Genomic DNA, 23,380 nt, shown 5'->3' on the forward strand with positions numbered 1-23,380 from the left:
CTATGAAAGTATATGGAGAGAATAATAATATTCCTTCCCAAAGTGCACACTTAATATCTAAAAGTCAAACAAACAAACAAGCTTCCATTCATCTGGATCTTAATATAGACACTAGGGGAAGGTGTGTTAATTTACATCATATAGAAAAGTAAACAAATCAGGCATGCTGCAAAATCCCAGTACCTGCCTTGTCATTTTTACATTGTAATATAGAAAACACATTTGGTTTAGAAGGTATTATATAATTATGCGACAACTGCATTCATACATTGAAGAGAGAAAGGTCTCAGAACTTCTGCTTAACTTAGCACAGCATCTTCTTACCATTCTTCTCAAATAATTACAAAACGGAAATAAAACTGAATTTGAGACAGATTCCTGAGTTTTCTCAAGCCTTTAGAGCAGACAATTTTTACAACAATGATGCTTTCTAGAATAGAAATTTATATTAAAATCACTTAACAAAGATTTTTGAGACATTCTAATATTTGCATTTATATGAAATTTACATTTTCCAACTGCCCCATGTTTCTACCTCTGCTCTCATGCTTCTCAAACACACAAAGTAAGTCTCAGTTTGATAAAATTTCTTGCCCCCAAATTAGAGGTTATATAGAATGGACCTATTACCATTACTTTATGATTAAAACGGAGTAATATTTCTATTTGAATAAATCAATCCTAGATCTGACATACACAGGAAGAACTGAAAAAAACAGATTTTATATAATTAGTGGTAATAACGAGAAAAATAAAGTTTTAAAGAATTAATCAATATTTCTATTTTGGATAAACTATTGTCATTTTGTTATAATACTTGTACAAATGAGTGTTTCTCTTCTATATAGCTACTATCTCAAATACCTATGTTAAGTGATTTTAATGTAAATTTCTATCCCAGAAAACATCATTGTTGTAAAAATTATCAGCTTTCATCACTATTTATTCCCCTTTCTACCTACTCTAACTCTCTTGCTTATGCTCAATTGTACTTGAGCATAGTACAATTAAAGAAATCAAGATATATGTTATTTCCCATTAACCCATTCGAATTACATAAACCACTACATCATAATCTTGCCCTAGGGTTTTATCTCATTCAAAAGATCCACTGAGAAGGAGAGATGAAATAATGTGTAGACATAGAAACAGTATTTTTTCACATTGCCTATAACCACATCAGTGGCAGATACAACAGCTGTATAATAACCAAATATGCTAGAACCAACAGGCTCAGTATTTTTTTTAACTTTCAACCACGCACCAAACCTTTTTCCATGCACAATGCCCTCCCCAATTTCCCCCCAGACTTTATCCCCAGAAGGGGCTCACGAGAGCAGAGCTGCTCCCTATTTCCCCTGCATGTGAGCTTTTTCGGTATACAATCAAAGTGAGTTTGAAGCCTTTTAACCTCATGGTTAAGATGGTTGCTTCACAGCCCCATCTCAGCCCTTTCGTTTCCTTTCCTTTCTGAATTCCAAAGATGCTTTTGTCCATGCAATTGCTTATATCACAACACTGCAACCTCTTGTACATTATCTCATCTTTTTCCCACAGTCTCTCTGGAACTAACAGACAATACATTCTAATTCTAGCAACAAAACACAATACCCTTCTTCTTCCTTTATGCCTAAAAGCTATAACTTCAAAACTTATGTGACTCCACATAGTGTGAGCATGGGAAAGCTTTATATTATTAGTGACTTACTAGACAAGATACAACTTCACATTGATAATGGTATTTATTCAATTGTTCCACACAATTGAAGTATCAACAGTCCACCACAAACCAAGATGCCTGACAACATGTAGTTTTTCACAAATGCCAACATTAATCTATTTAGTAGTTCCTTTCATTACCCTTCTACTTTATCTCTATATTTCCTATTAAAATATTAGTGCTTCCTCATGACATTTTCTTCAATAACACTAGTGTTTTCCTTATATACTTCCAAGCAATTCATCAAATCAGCTGGAGTACAACCCTGAAAAGAATCTTCCCTAAGAATAGCTGACACCAAAATGGTAACAATAAAAGTTAATATCAAAGATACAATAATATTTCCATGCAAAAAGTTAAATAACACTGTTTATATAAGAATACTTAAAATCCTACCACAAAATGAAGCCTAAATACAAGGTTTTGCTATTGAATCCATGCCAATTCATAGTAATTAACAAAATAAGCCACATTCTTTTAAATCCACTCTGACTTTTCTAATTCCCTATGAGTGTGCTCCACCTATTTACTCATAATATCTACAATATCTCCACAATATGGATAACTGATCATTCTCAACTTTTTCCCAAATGGCACATGTGTAAATGTAGCACTATCACTTAAAGCTATAAAAACAAGTAAAAAATAGAGGAATACCGCTTACCAGAGCCTCTTTTGGTCACAACCTTCAAACTCTGAGTAAAAGTAGCGTATAAGAGAATCAAGTGTGGAATCGGAGCTTTCATCTTCCACCTCTTAAAGGCTGTTCCCTAAAGCAAAGATTAAAAAGAAGAAAAACATGCATGCTTTAAAAATAGATAGCAATATTATGAGTTTCATAACTTTGATCAAACATGATTGGTGCAATGAATTACACAAAAGGAAAGAATATAACCAGGATTTCTATTATATTGTCCCATATGTTATGGTTCCTAAGTTAAATCAAAACCAGTAGTACCAAAATTATGCCTCCATAGCCCTCACCCCCAAAATGCTTTAAAATCTTATGTTAACTTGAGGTTTTGGATTTTTTACTTAAACTCCCTAGTTGTATTTAAATAAGTGGAAACAATCCCTTCAAAAGAATTATCTCACCAACAATTTATCTTAAAATAAATCATCCAAACTGACATTTTTATCATTCCATGCTGCAATAGAATGTGGTTTTATTCAGTGTCATTCTTTCCAAGAGATTAAATCATAAACTGTATGCCTCAAAATATTTAATCGTGATTTTATAATTGTCTTTCAAAAACCTCTAAAAGATACTTTAAGATAATTTTAAGCCTTTTGTTTTTATTAAAAGAATGTATATTCTGGCCAGGCACAGTGACTCATGACTGTAATCCCAGCACTTTGGGAGGCTGAAGCAGGCAGATCCCTTGAGCCCAGGAGTTTGAGACCAGCCTGGGCAACATGGCAAAACCCCCATCACTACAAAAAAAAAATAGCTGGCTGTGATGGAGTGCACCTGTAGGCCCAGGTGCTTGGGAGGCTGATGTACGAGGATGGCTTGAGCCTGGGAGGTCAAGGCTGCAGTGAGCTGAGATTGTGTTACTGTACTCCAGACTGATCAACAAAGGAAGAAGAAGAAGGAAAAAGAAGAAGAAACAACACTCTGGCTGGGCGCGGTGGCTCAAGTCTGTAATCCCAGCACTTTGGAGGCCGAGACGGGCGGATCACGAGGGCAGGAGATCGAGACCATCCTGGCTAACACGGTGAAACCCCGTCTCTACTAAAAAATACAAAAAACTAGCCGGGCGCAGTGGTGGGCGCCTGTAGTCCCAGCTACTAGGGAGGCTGAGGCAGGAGAATGGCGTGAACCCGGGAGGCGGAGCTTGCAGTGAGCTGAGATCCGGCCACTGCACTCCAGCCTGGGCGACAGAGCTAGACTCCATCAAAAAAACAAAAGAAACAACACTCAATGAAGCTACCAAAAAATCATTTATTTCTATTATAAGGCTTGCAGAGGGATAAGAAGGGACACTAACACAGTGTGTTTGGATTTCTAAAGGAGAAACATTTCATTTGAAATTAAATAAATGAACACAGTCTTCCTCAGAAAATCATCCTTCTGTGTCTCAGCTTTATTGAGATATAATTCACAAAGTTGGATATGTTTAAAATGTACAATGTGTTTTGATAGGCATATACACTGTGAAATGATTATCACAATAAAGTTAGCTAACACATACTTCAACTGACATAGTTGCTATATTTTTGTGTGTGGTAAGACTTAAGATCTACCCTCAACAAATTTTAAGTATACAATGTAGTATCATTAACTATAGTCAACATGCTGTACATTAGATCCCCAGAATGTACTCATGGTATATCTGCAACTTTGTACCCTCTGACCAACATATCCCCATTTTTCGCCATCCTGTCCCAGCCCCTGGCAACCACCATTCTACTCTCTGCTTCTTTTCTTTTTGTATAAGACTGAGATAGTAGAGCTGAGAGACTGAGTTTCAGAAAGTGGCAAATCAGAACACAGTTCAAATATATTGTAAACTTAAGACAGCACAAGTTTCTCTGCAAGACATTTGAGGACCGATCATATCGAGCTTTCAATCACTACAACTGTATTAAAGAGGAGAAAGCCAAAACTATCATATTTTGCATTGTCCCAGAGCCTCTTTCAGATACTTCTGAATGGTTTTAATTGGTTAATTTACTCACATTAATAAGTCTGTTAAAACACAATTTAATTCACAAAAGCAAAATCCATTCACTTGTGGCAAGGTGTCACCATCATTTTATTCAGAAAATCAGTGGATGTGTAAAATAGCATGGAAAATAATCTATCTTAATGGCAGCACCTTTAAGGGATGATAATCTCCGTAAGTTTTCTATCGAAAGACCTTAAGTTTACATAAAGACATAAATGAAACCTAATCCAAAGAGCTGATTCATCAGATACATCTGATGAACTGCCACATTACAGTACAAATCTGAGTCATGCATTCCTAAAACCCAAATCCCATTTCCCAGCCACCACACTGACTGGAGCTGCAGGAAATCTTCAAGTTGACGTCTTCAGCCTTCAAGTTAGCTGTGAGAATCAGTTCCTCTTTGTGTGAGTTTAATCAGCACTGCCCAAGAAACTCCAGGACCCAACTATACATCAACTATACATCACAAGACCTTTCAGCTTAAGTATCTTACTACTTTACTCCTGTTCAAAATACTATTTCCTTACTCATTTCATTTCTATAAAGCATATAGGCTAGTTTGCAATTCTATTTCTTAAAATTAATTGGTATGGAAAGCATCAATTTGGTAATATCAAGATGCTTAATTGAATCTCTTGAAATTTTGTGTATTAGGGAACACAAAAAGAAATCCATAGAATTTCACAAACTTAACATCTTGGTCAATCTATAATAATCTTTTTACAAACTTCTTTGAGGAAGTTTATTGTGTCTTAAATTGAAAAACAGATTAAATATATCTAGCCACAGACATACAAACTTTGCTATCCTTGTTGCATAATCAAAATTTGTACCCAGAAATAGCAATACAAACTGTACATAATCATTTAGTAAGGTTCTCACATATTTTCTTATTGCTTACACTACTGGTGAACTAATTTCAAGAGTCCTCAATTTCTGGATAAATGGACCTGAAACGACTTGCCTGTTGCCTGTCAATCCCATTCACCATTTGGCTTCACATAAACCACTACTAAACCTTACGGAGAATGAGCATATCACAATGGCTAAGACCAGAAAGTCTATATATCCCAGCTTTGCCACCTATCAACTGTGATTTGAAACAAATAACCTCTCTGTGACTAGTTTCTTCTTTTGCAAAATAAGTATTATAATGGTACATATAGCATAGTGCTTAGAACAGCACTGGCACAGTGAAAGACAAATCAAAGTTTCCAGGATTTTTGTTTGTTTGTTTGTTTGTTTGATTTTGAGACGGAGTCTCTCTCTGTCACTCAGGCTGGAGTGCAGTGGTGTGACCTCCGCTCACTGCAACCGCCACCTCCCGGGTTCAAATGATTCTCCTCTTTCAGCCTCCCAAGTAGCTGGGAATACAGGTGCCCGCCACCACACTCAGCTATTTTTTTTATTTTTAGTAGAGTTTCACTATGTTGGCCAGGCTTGTCTTGAACTCCTGACCTCAGGTGATCTTCCTGCCTTGGCCTCCCAAAGTGCTGGGATTACAGGCAAAGCTTCTGTTTTTATTGTTGTTATTGCAGTTAATTGTCATTATTGTTATTATTGTAAGTACTAGTAATTAATTAATACTATTAATATCCACATTCTTTCCCTATGAAGTTTTCTGTGTATACCAGCTTTCTACTTGACAGGAAGGCCCTGAAGGGTAAATGTGAGTTTTAGGCAACTTTTTATTTGCAATGCTCAATGAATGCTAGCTGGAAAAAAATAAACAAATGAAAGACTGGATATGGTTGCCATTATATGCAGTTCAATTTTGATATTCAAACTCACCATTTGATAAACCCTTTTTGAGCATATACTAGTTACAGGACGTTTTGCTATGATGCAGTGGGGACACAAAGACAATGCAATGGAGTCTAATCAAAAAGGCTCACAGACCAATAAAGGAAACAAATGCTTACCTATTTAATTAGACTGGCCCTGTTGCCATTTATTCAGTATAATGTGCTTAGAGAGTAGAGGAAGGAATCAATTAATTCTGCTCCAGGCTGGGTGGGGTGAAGTCAAAGGAAAGGGCGTCCAGGAGATGAAGTATTTCATCTAGATCATGAAGGACAGACTTTCTAAGGGAAAGGAAATTCTGGGTCCAGGACAAAGGACGAGTGAAATACTCAGTGTGGTAGGCAGAATATTGTCCCTTTCCTCTCACCAAACATGTCCAGGTCCCAATCTCTGGAACTTGTGAATATGTTGCTCTACATAGCAAAGAGACTGTGTAGATGTGATTAAGAATTTTGAGATGGGACAGAGTCATTCAGGTGTGCCCAAAGTAATCACAAACTCTCTTACAAAAGGAGAGCAAAAGAATCAGACTCAGAAAGAGAAAATACTAAATATATGGATGGAAACAAAGGTCAGAGGTTCAAGTGATGCACTGTGAAGGTGGAAGAACAGGCCATGAGACAATGAATGTTTGCGGCCCCTAAGAGCTGGAAAAGTCAAGGAAACAGATTTTCTCATACATTCTCCAGAAGAAAAGTAAGCATGCCAAACACTTTGATTTTAGACCCATTTTGAACATCTGATCTCCAGAATCATAAGATTTAAAAATTGGGTTATTTTAAGCCACTGAATTTGTGGTGACTTCTTAAAGCAGCAACAGGAAATGATTACAACATTCAAAACAAGCAATGATGTATTTTGAATGTGGATATGGAATCCACAATTGAGGGTAGAGAAGTTGATGATTGACTGGGGAATTCTGGATCACATATGTAAACAGGTGTGAAACGGCAAGTTTCAGGAATAAAGTGCAAATAGACCACAGGTTGTGGGTTGTAATAACATTTGAAGGCATCAATGCAGATAGACATTGTCAATGCAGGATTTTGACAAAACATCAATGGAAAACATTACAGGGGCATGAGGGAAAAATCCTCAACTTCTTATGCAACATCTTCATTCATGCTCTAACTTAATCATCCAAGATTATTTCATACAACTTTATTTTTTTATTTTTATTTATTTATTTAATTTTTTTTTGGGGGGGGGGGATACAGAGTCTCGCTCTGTCACCCAGGCTGGAGTGCAGTGACGTGATCTCGACTCACTGCAAGCTCCGCCTCCCAGGTTCACGCCATTCTCTTGCCTCAGCCTCCCGAGTAGCTGGGACTACAGGCACCCACCACCACTCCAGGCTAATTTTTTTTGTATTTTTAGGAGAGATGGGATGTCACCATGTTAGCCAGGATGGTCTCGATCTCCCTACCTCGTGATCCGCCCACCTAAGACTCCCAAAGTGCTGGGATTACAGATGTGAGCCACCGCACTGGCACAACTTCATTTTTTTGTTACCTATTTCTTTAGTCATAAAAACATTTCTTCAGAATACACATGATAACTGACCTAAGATTCTGACCTACCTCCCTTTCACACAACCCTAAGATTCTTTACTGTATAGACAATGAAGAGCCAATGGATGCTTTTAAATGAATAATCTAAATTGTTTTATATAGCATAGATTGAAGCTGGAAGGAAACAGCAGGCAGCAGAACTGAAAGAAGAGGAAGCGGGTAAGTCAATGCAGTAACATTGAATACTGGGAAAACAGAACAGATTTAAGTGGATTGTGGATCTGAGGTGTGTAGCTTGAGAAACTAAGTCTATCATGATATTATTTGCCAATATATAGAAATACAGAAGATTTTTTGGGCAATGAGGGTGAAGAAATATGCAAAATTATATTTGGGACATGTTTAGTTTAAATTGGCTATGAAATTTCCCGTTAAAACTTTCATGTAGTTTATTAAAAATATTAGCCAGGAGCTCAGTAGAGATGGAAGATAACACAACACTATAATTATAGCTGAAGTTAAGAACATGTATTGGGAAAAACAAGAAGGAAGCACAGATAAAGAAGAGAAGAAGGCTCACATTATCCACCCTGGGGCTTACAAATATTTATAGGACAGGCAAAATTAATCAAGAGGGAGCAAAAGTGAGAAAAGCAAGCCACAGAGAGAGTGTGAATCAGAAAATGTTGGGTAAAATAAGCAAGCAAGGTATTTAGGGATACAATCAGGAGAATTCATGTATTGTGAAAATAAAAAGAGACATCTGGGCCAGTGTTGATGGCTCGTGCCTGTAATCCTAAGACTTTGGGAGGCCAAGGCAGGAGGATCACTTAAGCCCAGGAGTTCGAGACCAGTCTGTGCAACACAGTAAGACCACCATCTCTACAAAAATATTTAAAAATTAGCCAGGTGTGGTAGCACATGCTGTACTCCCAGGTACTGGGGAGGCTGAGGTGGGTGGATCACCTGAGCCCCAGAGGTTGAGGCTGGAGTGAGCAGTGATTTTTTCACTACACTCTATCCTGGGCAACAGAGTGAGATCCTGTCTCAAAATAACAAAGACAACTAGCATCAGAGTTAAGATACTAATGACCGATCTTTTCGTTACACAAATGGGAGTATAAGTGGGCATAATCAAAACAGTCCAACGTGGAAAATAAGTTTCATCTGCTTGTTTTTGAATGTTTTTCAAAAACAACATTCAAAACAAGCAATGATGTGTTTTGAATGTGGATGTGGAATCCACAATTGAGGGTACAGAAGTTGAGGATTGACTGGGGAATTCTGGATCACATTTGTAAACTGAGGCAAAAGAGAAGTAGAGCCAGAGGAAGGAAGTGAATCTAGAAGGAAGAGATATTAGTATGGGGAAGTTGAGACTCCTCCTTTTATAGGTAGAAAAGAAAGTACAAATGGGTGAATATAAAGGTAAATTTGGAAGTGAAATGAACGGAAGCTGCACTCGTTTGTTTTATTCTCAACTATAAAGCAGGGAGAATATGTTTTAGAATCAGAAAAACCTGGATTATTGGCCTTATTGTATGTTAAGGTAAGCAAGTTACTTCATCTTTATAAGCCCCAGTTTTCTCATCTACAAAGCATGGACATAAGTATCTGCCATATTTATTTCAGTTTTTACCTACTTTTCCCCAACATATCGAGGTAGCAAATACCTAATTCAAAGTTTCATAAGTCTTAAATAAAATACTTGTCTTTATGGTGACTATTAGTGTTTAACAATGATGTTTAATTATAGACATTTTTTAATGCTAGCTCTTTTCTTATGCCTTCTTTCCACTCCTGGCTTGTATGTAGTAATTAACCATGCTAAAAAATGATTCACTATGTTTTACTTAATACTTAAAGTTTCAACATTACTATATTCAAGATTAAGGAAACCATTTTTTCACTCTAATCAAAAATTGAAGTATCCGTTTGTGCCTGACACAGATAAAGTACTTTTCCAGGATTTCAATTTATATAAAGCAATGCATGTTAAAGTTTAGAGATAGATTTCCTATAGAGAAGATAAACAGAAGCTCTTAGACACTCTGCAACCATAAGTTACTAAAAGGCACAATATTTCAAATTAGTCACAGGGAAACTTGTGTCTAAATCATAAGCTTTGGCTATTACCTTGAGGAAATTAAACACAAATTATAAAGGTATGTATATATTTGTATTTTTAATTATAGAGTGCCTATCATGATGCAGACGCTGTTCTAAATACTGTGGTACAAAATGATTAGGAAATGGTCACTGTGGCAAGGATTACATGGAAGAGAGACATGGAAATCAACAATTTTAGCAAAGGGATACATGTTATGAGAGACGACTTCTCAACAATCTATGGAACGTGCTCAGTGCAGCCTGAATATGTCATGAAAACATTCACAGAAGAGTGTGGCATTGGGCTGACTCTAGAAGCAGAAGAGGGGATTCATTAATAACTAAGGTAGAAAGGGTTTAATAAATGGTGGGCAAGAGATTACGGGTAGAGTAGGACAGAAAGAGTACATGGTCCATTTGGAAAATCACAATGAAAATAAAGGTAAATACTTGACAATCTATTCAATATGGGTCGGGGAGTAGGTAGGGGGATATATTCAGATCATTGAAAACAAGTTTTAGGTCACTAAGATAATTTTTTCTAAATTGGCCCTTACAAAACTCTGTGAGAATTTTGTTTGTTTGTTTTCTTTTTAACACAATTCGAAACAGAAGACCATTCATTCCTATAGCACTTCTCTGACAAGGGAATGTTGACCTTCCAAATCTTATAACCAAGCTTCTAAACTGATCTCCAAAAGCTAATTCACAATATGACTAAAAAACCAAAGTGTCAATAAAAATCCGAAGTCATACGCTTCTTGGCAGATTACCCTACAAGGTGATAAAGAATATTATACTCACCAGTCAAATAATCTTATCCAAAATGCATCTGTGCCTTATTTAAATATTGTCCTGAGAATTAAACACTGTGGAGTTCACTGTGGAGCAATCTAACATAAAATGCTGTGGAATGTCTTGCAAACCTATAGACTACAGGAGCTGTAAGCACAGTTACTAGGGGATAATTGGCACACCTACTGGGTGGCACCAGGTGAAGCTGAAAAGTTGTACAGGAACCTGGTAAGGAAAGGGTTGGCTTGACTCTCGAGATGTCCTGACTGTATGCTTAAGGAGGTTAAAAACCAATAGTGCTTAAAGAACAGACTGTCACAACTGGTTTTGTATTATAAAGAGCTGATGAAACTTCCATCTAATCTATTAAGAAAAAAAAAGAGCAATGATATAAACAAAATTAGAACTGAAGAAGTTATAAAATATACAATGATATAAAATATTTAGAACACTTTGAAGTTTACTAAATTTGTAAATTTTACAGAATGGATGATTGGGGATAAAAATAACCAAAATTCATTAAACAGAAGAAAATTATGAATAAACCCAAAATCATTTAAAATCTCAAAATGCTATTAAAGTATAAACTCCAAAACTGTTAATTGAAGAAAATAATACAGATAAGTACTGCCAAACTTTCAAGAAACAGAGTTTGGTCCAAGGAACAGAAAACCATGGTTATGGTTATAAAAATAAAGAAAACCTTTTTTTTTTTAAAACTGACAAAATAAAGTGCTTTAAACTAATATAAAGAATGAGGGCAAGGATAGTTAACGTTACTATTTTCATTTAGCTTTGATCTGGAATTCCTAGGCGGTGATCGTAAATATAAATATTAGAGAAAGAGAAATGCAAGATTTTTATTATTAGTAGGGCATGGTGATAAAAAGTTAGAAAACTTTATTTATTCCATTATAAATTCATGCAAATAATATGCTCCAGGATTAAAATATTGAGTACTTTGTCAATCTTGGCATAAAATGTCAAATTTTTCCAAATTGGGAATATGCACTTCTAGTCAAAATTCAAATGGAATATTTATTGTTTTTTAGAACATATATAAATTTTACAAGGAAAGTTAAAAGTCAAATATAAATTAGCAACATATTTCCAACATACATATCGATAGGCTAGTGCCCATATAATATAAAGAATGCTTACAAATCGATTGGGAAAATTAGCAAAGGGAATGAATATAGAAAATGAACAAATCAAGTAAATAGGTAATACACAGAAGACATACGAAAGTCAAGTTTTAATTTCTTTTTCTTAAATTATACTTAATACTACATTCATTTATTATAATCCAGTTAGTCAATAAATGCTTTAAGATAAAGTATTTTTTACAGTTTAAACAAGATAAGTATTTAAGAAGAGCAATACGCTAATTAGCTTGATTCAATCATTCCACATTCTATACATACATAATGGTATCACTCTGTACCTGATAAATATATACAAGTATAATTGTCAATGTTCAATAAAATGTTAAAAAGGAAATTAAACAAAAGAAATCATGATAAACTAGCTTGGGTTAGATTTCGTATTCTAGTCAGAGCTTAGTATCATAGGGTTTTAATCAGAAACCATGTGAACAACAATATAAAGACATTGTCAAGACTGCTAAATAAGAGATCAGTGGAACTGCAAAGGTGAATAGAAGAAGTCCATTTCCATAACATTATCGTCAACAGGAGCAACTAAATGTATTTTGAGACACTAGGTCTTTCTCTCAGATTTGGCAAAGCAGAGAAACTACCCATCTTAGGGGAATAGTGGCTAGGAAAAGGCTTCAATCAAGGTCATTAAAAACTAATGGAACCATCCCTTGCAAAATCTAGAGTTGCCTAATGTAATCAATACAGTTTAGAAAATCCCTGGCACTAGCCGATGCTTGTCCGTGCAGACAAACCTGAAGAAATATACAATGAAAGTGGTTAAGTGCACACACTCAGGAGTAAAAGTGCTTGTATTTAAAACCCAGCTCCACTTCTTACTAGCTATGCAAACTTGGACAAATTACTAACACTTAACGTTTCAATATCTAATACCTGATTTTCTTCATCTCTAAAATGGCCAGATGAATAGTCTGTATCTCAAACGATTACTGCACACATTTAATACAATAATGTATGATTACCCTGAAACACTGGTGTCCAGTTGGATCTGTATTACCTTTTATTTTTATAAGCCACAGAATATTAACAGGGCTATGCTGATAACTGTAGCATTAACTGAATTAATTTATATAATAATTCCAAACTTAAATTACTGGGAATTACTAGGGAAATTGATATGTTTCATATGCTGCCAGAAAATTCTGTGAAATTCAATACAGCTCACACTTATTTGGTGGCAAGAAAAAATACCGTAAATGGATGAACCTGACTAGCTAAAATGGAAAGTGCACCGTGCTCAAGAATAGAGAGCATGAATAAAAACACTACACAGTTTCCATCCGCCACTTTTCTAATTCACCTTTCTTACGCCTTTCGTATTCATCATGCCCTTCACTGTAATTCAGCTCAAAAAGCCCATACCAAAGAAACTTTTTGGGTTCTAAAGTCAGCAGATTGGATGACGCAAGTGACAGAGCCAGGGAGGAAAAGCAAATATATTCCATCATTGCTCTTGCAGGCTGCAAACATGATCCTAGCTGAGTGAATTTGCCCTCTTTGTGAGTTCTCCCTGCCAATATATTTAACGAATAGTTGGATAAACCTGACTCTTACCACATTTCTGTGTGTTTACAATTCAGCACATTGAGGAATTTATTATTTATTGCAACTCTCAAGAAAAAGGTGGCTTTATGCTAATTAGAGCTCTAATATATGATGTTTGTTACATGTGGCAAATTTTTTAGTTTTATTTTTCCAGTTAAATTCTATATAGCCATAACCATAACAACTTACGAGTATGGAAATGGCCATCAGCCTCCAGGAGGCTGGGATAGTGGGAGAAAAGCTAAGGCAGTGATTTTCAGCCTTGGCTGAATGTTGGGATCACCTGGGGAGATTTCAAAGACACTGATGATCCACCTGATGCCAAAACTGCTGGTCCATGCACCACACTTTTGAAAAGCAAAGGTCCAAGCAATAATACTGTTTCTTAAAATTACCTATGGCAGGGTTTCTCAAAGATGGTATTATTAACCTTGTGAGGTAGATTATTCATCACTGGGGAGGTGGACTTTCCTGTGCATTGTAGGACATTTAGCAGCATCCATGGCCTGTATTCACTAGATACCAGTAGCACCTTCACCTAGTTGTCACAAGCAAAAATATCTCCTAATGTTCCAGATAATCAGGGGCATGGCTGGTATGCTCAGATCACAAGTTTAATCACTATTACAATAATTAGCTTTATCAAACAAAACAAAATTCCGTTCTGAGGCCATGGAGTACAGAAAAACTAGTTACCTTTTATAAAAGAGCTCCATAGTCACCCCACGGTTATTCAGTGAGAACATGAGCACTGAAGCTTCAAGGAAAAGAAATATAAGTACTTGTCCTATGTGCCAGTGTGTCAATAGAATCCTCTTATAAAGGAAAAAGCAATAATAAAATGTATTTGTATCAAAATAACTGTTAAAATTAAAAGATAGTGACTGCATTTGTGCTAGACAGAATAATGGCTTGCAAAGATATCCATACCCTAATCTCTGGAACTTATGAACATGTTACCTAACATGTCAAAAGGAACTTTGTAGATGTGACTCAGTGAAGAATTTTGAGATAAGATTATTCCAGATTACATGGTGGGCTCAATGTAATCACAAGGGTCCTTAAAAGAGAGTAGCAGGGGTGTCAAAGTTAGGGAGAAGGCCATATGATGATGGAAGTGGACATTAGACTGATGAGGGCATGAGCCAAGGAATTCCATCAACGACTAGGAACTAGAAGATGCAAGCAACAGATTCTCCCCTGAAGCCCTAGAAGACCCAGCCCTGCCAATGCCTTGATTTTAGCTCCATAAATTATATTTTACACTTCTGACCTACAGAACTGTAAAAGGATAAATCTATGTTGTTTTGAGCCACTAAGTTTGTGATACCCTGTTACAGCAGCAATAGGAAGCTAGTAAAATATCTGAAAAGCCAGAAAGCTAACAGGAATATTTTTGTTTATCATTAGCATTTACAGATAATTGTGATACTATCTACAAGTTCGCATCTAATTTTTCACATTCTGTTTTCAATGCCTATAAATAATAAGCATTATTAATAACTGTCAACATTTGCTGAACCCTTTCTACGTGCCAGGCATGTATCTGAACACTTTATATGTACTATCTTATTAATCCTTAGAAATTATTAACCAGGTAATGCTACTGTTGTCTATTTAGAGTATCTTTCCCAAGGTCATGCAGCTAGACAATTAGGTTCTATGTTTTCTACTGACAATAATTTAAATAGTCAATGATAAATTAAAAAGTTCTTAGACCTTACATGCAAATATATACACAAAAAAGGACATAAATTATCTATATCCAATGTTCAACCTGTAGTCTATACTACTATTTCTCTGGAAGCTGTGGGCTTGCAAAGTCTCTTCATGGACTGAAATTCTAAGTGATATTTATGTGACTTTCAACTAGGTATTGGCTATAGTCACTCAGCTCAAAGATTTTCACTATCTGAGGTTCCTGCTTTATTGCAGGAGCTGCACTATCTCCTCAAAGAGAATATAAATTGCTTTATGTCTGTTTGATCTTGTTGCTTCTTAACTTCCCAGTACTTAGCATATGGTTTTCCCTGCTTGGAGTTCTTCTAAGAATTGACTTCTAAGATTGACTGTTCTTCCCACCACATCTAGAAATACTACACATTAGTTCTTACCACCTCCACAAGTTCAGAAGATCAGAGGTGAATTAGCATTCTACTTTCCAGAATCTACTTACCTGTTATGCATATATCATCTTGCTCTTTTAGGTTATAATGGGGACATAAACTCATTGACCAACATATTCCAAGCACTGTCCTAGATATTAGGGTACTAGAGACATAAGAAGAAACAGGACAGACCCATATCCTATCTTCATCAAGCTTACATTCTTGCCAGGGAAAACATGAGTGAACAAGAAATATATTTCAGTTAATATACATTATGAGGGTAAAGAGTCATGGAGTACAGAAGTTAATATTTTAATTTCTTCAAGAAGTTGTCTGTAACTTAGGACTTAAATCATGACGAGAAGGCAGTCACAGGTGGATACAGGAGAAAAATTCCAGAAAGATATAACAGCATATGCAAAGGTCATAAGAACAGGACAAGCTTGGCATAGCTGTACAACATAAATAAGACCAATGTGGTTGGAGTAGATTGAATAAGGGAGAGAGTGGAACTAAGTGAGGCATAAAGAATAGGCTGAGGCCAATTCATGTAAAGGCTTATTAACAGAGTATTTTGTATTTTATTTTATTTGTAGTAAAAAGCCATTTGTAGTTTAAGGTAAGGGACTGTTGCAGGTTGAATTGTCATCTAAAAAGATATGTTGAAATTCTAACTCTGAGTACCTATATATGTGACCTTGGAAAGAGTGGCTTTGCAGATAAAAACAAGTTAAGATGGGGTCATAACAGATTAGGGTGTACGCTAAATCCAATTACTGTATCCTTATAAGAAGAGACACAAACTAACACTCATCAGGAGGAAGGCCAAATGACAATGGAGGCAGAGACTGGAGTGAAGCAGCTACAAGCCAAGGAAAGGCAAAGATTGCTGGTAACCACTAGAAACCAGGAAGAGGCAAGAAAGAATCAACCCCTAGAGACTTCTGCAAGAGCATGGCCTTGCTAACATCTTGATATTTGACTTCTAGCCTCTAGAACTGTGAAAGAATAAATTTCTGCTCTTTTAAGCTACCCTGTTTGTGGTAATTTGTTATGGCAGCCCTAGGAGACAAATACAGGTACTAATAAGATAATATATATTTTTAACAAGTTCACTTGTACTATAATGGAGCAAAAGAAAGGAAGAAAAGATATTAATAAGGTAGAATGCTAATGCAGTAGTTCAGCCAAGAATTTATATTGTCTTAGACTACAATTTTAACTAAAGTAATGATCGAAGGTCATCAGACTTGGTGAATAATTTTTAGATAACTGTAATATGAGTTACTAATATATTGGGTGTGGGTGGTGAGTAAAAGAGAAATCAAAGATGACTTCCAGGTTTGGTCAGAGAATAAAGTGCTACCATTTACTGAGATGAGGAAGGCTAGGAGCATAGAAAGTTTGAGAAGTTAGGAAGTCGTTTTGTTTTGGATAAAGTTCGAGATGCTTTTATACCATACATGACCCTTGCCTCTTGTTATTCATTACCTTGTGTAATCCCCTACCTTTGAGTGTGAGATGGATGTATTGACTTGGTAATAAGGCAACAGTGATGGTATGTCATTTCTGAGATTAAGTTATAAAACACTGGCCCACCTTTTGCTGACATTTTCTCATTTACTCACTTTGATGAAGCCAGCTGGCATATTGAGAGCTGCCGTATCAAAAGACCATGTGGCAAGAAAATGCAGGTGGCTCAATTTTCAAGGAACTGAAATTTATAAACTACCATTGAGTGAACCTGAAAGTGGATCCTGCCCCAATCAGACCCTGAGATGACTGCTACCCCATCCAATACATTGACTGCAGCCTTGTTAGAGATCCTGAGCCAGAGGACCCGGATAATCCATGCCCAGATTCCTGGCCCACAGAAAGTATGATATAATAGATGCTATTGTTTGAAGACACTAAGGTGTGGATAACTTTTTATGCAGCAATAGATAACTAATACAGATGGAAATGATATAAGATAAATCTAATCTGCACGTACATATTAAGGAGTCATCAACAGGCAGATTTTATTTAAAGCCAAAAAACTAAATGCAATCAACTAAAGAGGGAAAAATATAAAGGAGGGCTCGGGATTGAGGTCTTGAACTACAACATAATGAGAACAAACCGTAAAAAAGAATCAGTAAAGTAAATTAGAAAGTAATGAGGTAGGCGTAAAACCAGAAAAAGGTTTGAAATGAAAGTTGTGGTCAACTGGGTCAAATTATATAAAGGGTCAGCTAAGGTGAGAACTGAGAATTGACCATCAGATTTGGTAAACAATGTTCATTAGTAACTTTAACATGGACATTTTGCAGGGAACAGAAATCTCATTGTTTTGACTAAGGAGATAATGGAATGTGAGAGAGCAAAGATACTATATACAGGTAACTTTTAGACAGAGATTTCTGTGAAATCAATAGGGCCATAGCATGAGGGGACATTTTACTTAATGTGTGAAAAAAGCTACATTTGTATACTCATGGGGATGACTTTATATTGAGAGATAAATTGGTGATATGGAAGAGGAGACAATTGAAGGAGCAGTCTTCAAGAGATCACTGGAAAACATAACTTTCGGAGTTGGCTTCAGATAGTAGCAGAGTTCGTCTACTCTGAATAGAGGTAAAGGTAGAGTGGTACATTTAGTGACAGAAATATGAGCTTGTTCTATTTCAATGCATCATTTGTAAAATAACAAGAAATGGGAGGAAAGGTAAGTTGATTGTTTCACAGCTGAGTGTCGATGGTGTGCAAAGAGAGTAAGAAGTTTAAAGATAGAGGAGAATGAACAAAATAATATCTCAAAGAGTGGTAAAGTGAATGTCAAAGAGAAGTAAAAGGATTGTGTGATTCCAGGCATGGTGGCTGACTCTTGTAATCCAAGTGTTTTGGTAGGCCAAAGTGGGAGAATCACTTAAGGCCAGGATTTCAAGACGAGCCTGGGCAAGAAAGTGAGACCCTGTCTGTTCAAAAAGCAAACAAAAGAAATTAGCTGGGCATGCTGGTGCACACCTGTAGTCCCAACTACTAGGAAGGTTGAAGCGGGTGAACATCTTGAGCCCAGGAGTTGGAGGCTGCAGTGCACTATGATCACACCACTGCACTCCAGCCTGAGTGACAGAGCGAACCTTATTTCTTCAAAGTGAGAGAGAAAGAGACAAGAAAAAAGGATTATTTGACACCATTTCAGGTTCATTGGAGATACGTGATCACAAAGACTAAGTCAGAAAGGTATGTGATTAATTAATGCTCAACAACTTAGGTGAAGGTGAGGAGCAGGTAGATAGCTGAATTTAATTCAGGTTGCAGTTCTTTTCCCCAAGTGAGTATAACAGAAAAATAGAAGGGCAAGTTTTAGAGTGTTAAGGGTTTAATAGGTTGTCATAGTGCTGGATCATGGAAATGCACCAATGAATTGTTCATGTATATACTGTCCATGCCAGAATCATATTTTGTCTAACAGTTTAGACCTGCCAATATAGTGTCATGCTAATTGAAAGCTAACTTGGTTCAAGTAGTCCCACAGAACAGTTTCATGATAATGATTAAGAAGCAGACACGCATAATTTGACAGACTGAGAAAACCCAGTTCCCTTTAGCTGCATATATTTTAACTCCCTAGGTAATATTTCCAATGTTTACACTTAAGAAAAATGTTTTACAGCATGATGGGGTCAAAATACCCTCACATTTCCCGGCCGAAAGCTAGTCTGCCACTCCCTCCATGTTAACTTCAATGCAAACTATGGGCTTGACACTGTAAATTAACAGGATTTAAGCTTACTCCTGGAAAAATAGGCACAATTTTAAACTCCAGTAGTAGTTTATTGCAACCATACCAGCAGAAAAGCTAATTTTGAGAAACCTATGGGCTTTAAGGAGAATAGATTTTTAAAAGTTTCTCATCAACATCATGCAGAGAACCATGTGATCAACTATTTACTAGACAAAATATGTATCTGAAATGTTCTAGGGTGCAACATGATAAAGAACCACATTAATGTTATCATCCCAGTAGTAAGAGCTCACTTTCCCTGTTGAGAGCATTTCTCACCAGACTCCATCATCCCTCTCTTTTTCATCTACCAATAATGAAACGTTTCGAGAGAAAGGGTTAGAAAGCGCTCTTATTCCATACTTGTCAGTTAACAGTCAAACCACTGTTTTTTCACCCAGTATTTAACATTTATTTTCTGTAAAGTTGTTTCCAAAAGCTAGACTAGATTCGCTCTAGTAATTTTCAACCCTTTAGAATGCGTAATATTATCCATTGGCCTACATTATACGTGATTATATTTAAATGAGATACATATTAATCACTGTGTTTACCTAACAGAGAAAACTTTCAAAATACCAAGTCTGAGTAAGAACATTAAAAAGATGTCCTTGGAAGGCATTTCCCAAGATCATTCTATCAATGCAGGTTCTGCCTTTGCTCCTAACAGGTTCTCCATTAAAGGATGACAGGTTTGGGAGAATTCCAAATCTTCTGAACTACAATATATGTGCTTTGCTCCATTCCATTCTTGTTTTTCTGGCCACTTCACTTAAAAATTTAATTCACAGTGACTGACACTCTCACTGAAATTTGTCTGCAACTAATATATTCTAGCAGCTACTATCATGCATTTATTCTCTTCTCTTTGCTCACTTCGACTTTCTCCCCTAAAGACACTGCTTATTAGAAATTTGCTTGGTTGACTATTTTCCTGCCAAAAGCTACAGATTCTAATTAAGTAACGCAGAGGAAAGCAGTCGTAACGAAAAGCTAAATTACAAGACCTTGAGAATGCAATCGTTTCCAGGTGGGGTATGACAGTGGCGATGGTAGAAACTTCTATTGGCCTCTCGGAAGAGACAGAGTGGGACAGTTAAAAAGCCTGCTGCCCTTTGTGTCCTAAGTCCTGGGCTTGACTCCCAGCTATGTTACTTCAGGTAAATAAGTTAATATCCTGCAACTGATTTTCTTCACAAGAATGGCAAACATAATAATGGTCTCGCCTATCTCAAAATACTCTGTGATATAAAATGCTACCCTTATTTTCTCTATGCCTATCATGCATTCCATGTGTGGAATACTAATACTGGACATTGACTGGAAAACAGTATTTTGGAAATGCATCATTTCACTGAATACTTCCACTGACCTGCATTTATATCCAACCATTTTCAACAGACATGATATAACATCTTCATTGATCCTCATATTGTAGACGGAGAAACTAAGGTCAAATAATCTGTACTTCAATGACTTACAAAAATATGCATACAAAGGATAGCTCTAACATACCAATCAAAAGGATCATCCACAATTCTTTAGTTTTCAAAGATCAACAGTACTGTTTGCTACCTAAATGTTGGTGGCTGGAGATATACAAAAGGCAGAGCTGCATGTCTAAATCATTATGCAAGGCAGTATCATACCACTAAGAGCTAGAAAGTATTCTCAATTTCTTTGCATATGTTCACACATGTCAGCAAGATTGCATCTAAAAACTATTACATATGTTGGAAGGATGGCACTTTAAGTCCAGAGAAAAGGTTACCCTTTGCAAAAGCGACAACAATTTGAAGAAATAACACCTTGTTCTTAAGTCCTTTCCAAACTCTATTATTTTAATTAAACTAATCAACTCAACCACACAGACTGATGAAGTTTGAACTTGAGGGTATCCTTAAATTACACAGGCCTCTTTTAAAGCCCTGTACTTACTTTGCTATTGTAATTTTACATCCTTTCTTCTTACAGAGTAGAGCCAAACCTGTAAAAGCTTCAGGGCCCATCAAAACTAGACCCCCCCCCGGTTCACCATATGCACTTAAATTACTCACTACCATACTTCTTTCAAGTTGACTAAACATTTTCACTCTGTTAGAGACCCCAAAACATGAAAATATAATGAAATAACAAAGTTTTATTCACCATTTGGTGAAAACAGTCCTACATGGATTGCCAGACTGATAATTACACCATAGAGTTTTGGAAAGCAGTGTCAATATATGGCATAATGAATAGTAACTCAGCAGTTAAACAACTTAGATTCAGAATCTGTACGGCCCATACCTTAAGATCTTTGTGAGGTCAGCTTCTCTGGGCTTTAGTATTTGTATCCTTTTGATAAAACAATTGGACAAGATGATCACTGCAATTTCTTCTTTGAATGTTTAAAATTCATTTGCAACATCATGGATGGAACTGAAGGTCATTATGTTGAGTGAAATAAGAAAGGCACAGAAAGACAAACACTGAATGTTCTCACTTATTTGTGGGATCTAGAAATCAAAACAATTGAAGTCATGGACATGGAGAGTAGAAGGATGGTTACCAGAGGCTGGGAAGTGTAGTGGGGGACTCGGGAGGCGAGGAGGATTGTTAATGGGTACAAAACATAGTTAGAAAGAATGAATAAGACCACTATTTGATAGCACAACAGGGTGGCTATAGTGCATAATCACTTAATTGTACATTTTAAAACAACTAAAAGAGTGTAATCGGATTATTTGTAACACAAAAAAATAAATGCTTGAGGGGACTGATGCCCTATTCTCCATGATTTGATTACTTCACATTGTATGCCTCTATCAGAATGTCTCATATATCCCCAAAATATATACACCTGCCAGGTATCCACCCAGAAAAACTGAAAATAATAAAAAAAAATGTACAGAGTGTGTCACTTGAATCTACTGGACCTAAGATAAAAGAAGTCTTAGGAATTGTATGACCAGTTCCTAGTTGATTTCTATTTTCTAGAAATTGCTAGGATTTGGGTTACACAGACATGCAGGTCTAGATTCTTAGAATTAATTTCTCTCCAAATCCCTTTTCTCTTTATGTTCCTTTTTAAAGGATTGAATCTCTCTAGAAACCAGAGCTTTCTATGGTTACTATCTATGAAAAACGTAGAATTCATTTCTTTCTTACCCCATGAGAGGGTCAATTTGGGAAAGAACGACAAAGGATTATAGGTCATTGAAATTTTTAATTAAAATGAGCATCAGGGTATGCATTTTCCTATTGGGTACAGACATGGTACGCTTTGGTGGTGAGATCTTCCCATGCAAAGAAATAATGCAGAAACACTCTCAAAAGGGAAAGTTTTGCCTACATGCCACCTTACACTTTTCATAACAAATTTAAACACTCTTCATTTCAATTTTCCTCCAGTATGCCCAGAAGGAATATTGAAAGGAGAAGTTAATAAACATGACTATGTATTTTTCAAACTGTATTTTATGGAATCTTGAATTTCCAAAAAGTGTGGCTATTGTTCCGTGATACTTTTTAATGCAAAGACAGAGATAATGTGAAATTATCAGTACTTTATCTTTTTAAGTCAGTGTAATAATATATATTTTCAAATGGTCAAATTACATTCTCATTTTCATCTTAGGAATGTACCTATTATCCAAATATTAAAGATAAATACCAGATAGTATACCAAATAAGTATGGTCACCATTAGCTATTTTATCCCCTTTTTTTCATTTTGCTCACGATATCATTTTCTCCTGTAACTTAAAGAATTGCATCAAATTATCTTAGATTTTTTCATAAAGATCATTAAATTATCAGTATATGATCAATCCAACATAATTTATATGACTATAATTTTTATACTTTTAAAATCATTGGAAACTATGACTTAGGGCAGGAGTAAGCAAACAACAGACCACGGGCCAAATCTAGCCCACTGACTTTTTTTGCAAGGCATACAACCTAAGAATGGTTCTTACTTTTTTTTTTTTTTTTTTCTGAGATGGAGTCTCCCTCTATTGCCTAGGCTAGAGTGCAGCGGCGCCATCTTGGCTCACTGCAACCTCCGCCTCCTGAGTTCAAGCCATTCTCCTGCCTTGGCCTCCTGAGTAGCTGGGAATACAGGTGCATGCCACCATGCCCAGCTAGTTTTTTTGTATTTTTAATAAAGACGGGGTTTCAC

At 36.2% G+C, this 23,380-nt stretch overlaps 1 protein-coding gene across 2 annotated transcripts in view; it reads right to left on the reverse strand.

Moving 5' to 3' along the window:
• IL1RAPL1 (interleukin 1 receptor accessory protein like 1) overlaps positions 1–23,380 on the reverse strand; it is a 1,387,436-nt gene that overhangs the window by 1,182,041 nt on the left and 182,015 nt on the right. Inside the window, exons 1-2 of one of the 2 annotated variants that reach the window (XM_037986574.2) lie at positions 21,506–21,581; positions 2,385–2,490 (exon numbers count right to left, since the gene is read on the reverse strand). In XM_037986574.2, coding sequence (XP_037842502.2) covers positions 2,385–2,466 — 82 coding nt within the window. In that variant the 5' untranslated portion in view covers positions 2,467–2,490; positions 21,506–21,581. Of the gene's footprint in view, positions 1–2,384; positions 2,491–21,505; positions 21,582–23,380 lie in introns of those variants that run through there. The other variant, XM_007991337.3, reaches the window with a different exon arrangement.

This window comes from Chlorocebus sabaeus, chromosome X, assembly GCF_047675955.1.
Source record: "Chlorocebus sabaeus isolate Y175 chromosome X, mChlSab1.0.hap1, whole genome shotgun sequence".
Taxonomy (NCBI): Eukaryota; Metazoa; Chordata; class Mammalia; order Primates; family Cercopithecidae; genus Chlorocebus; species Chlorocebus sabaeus.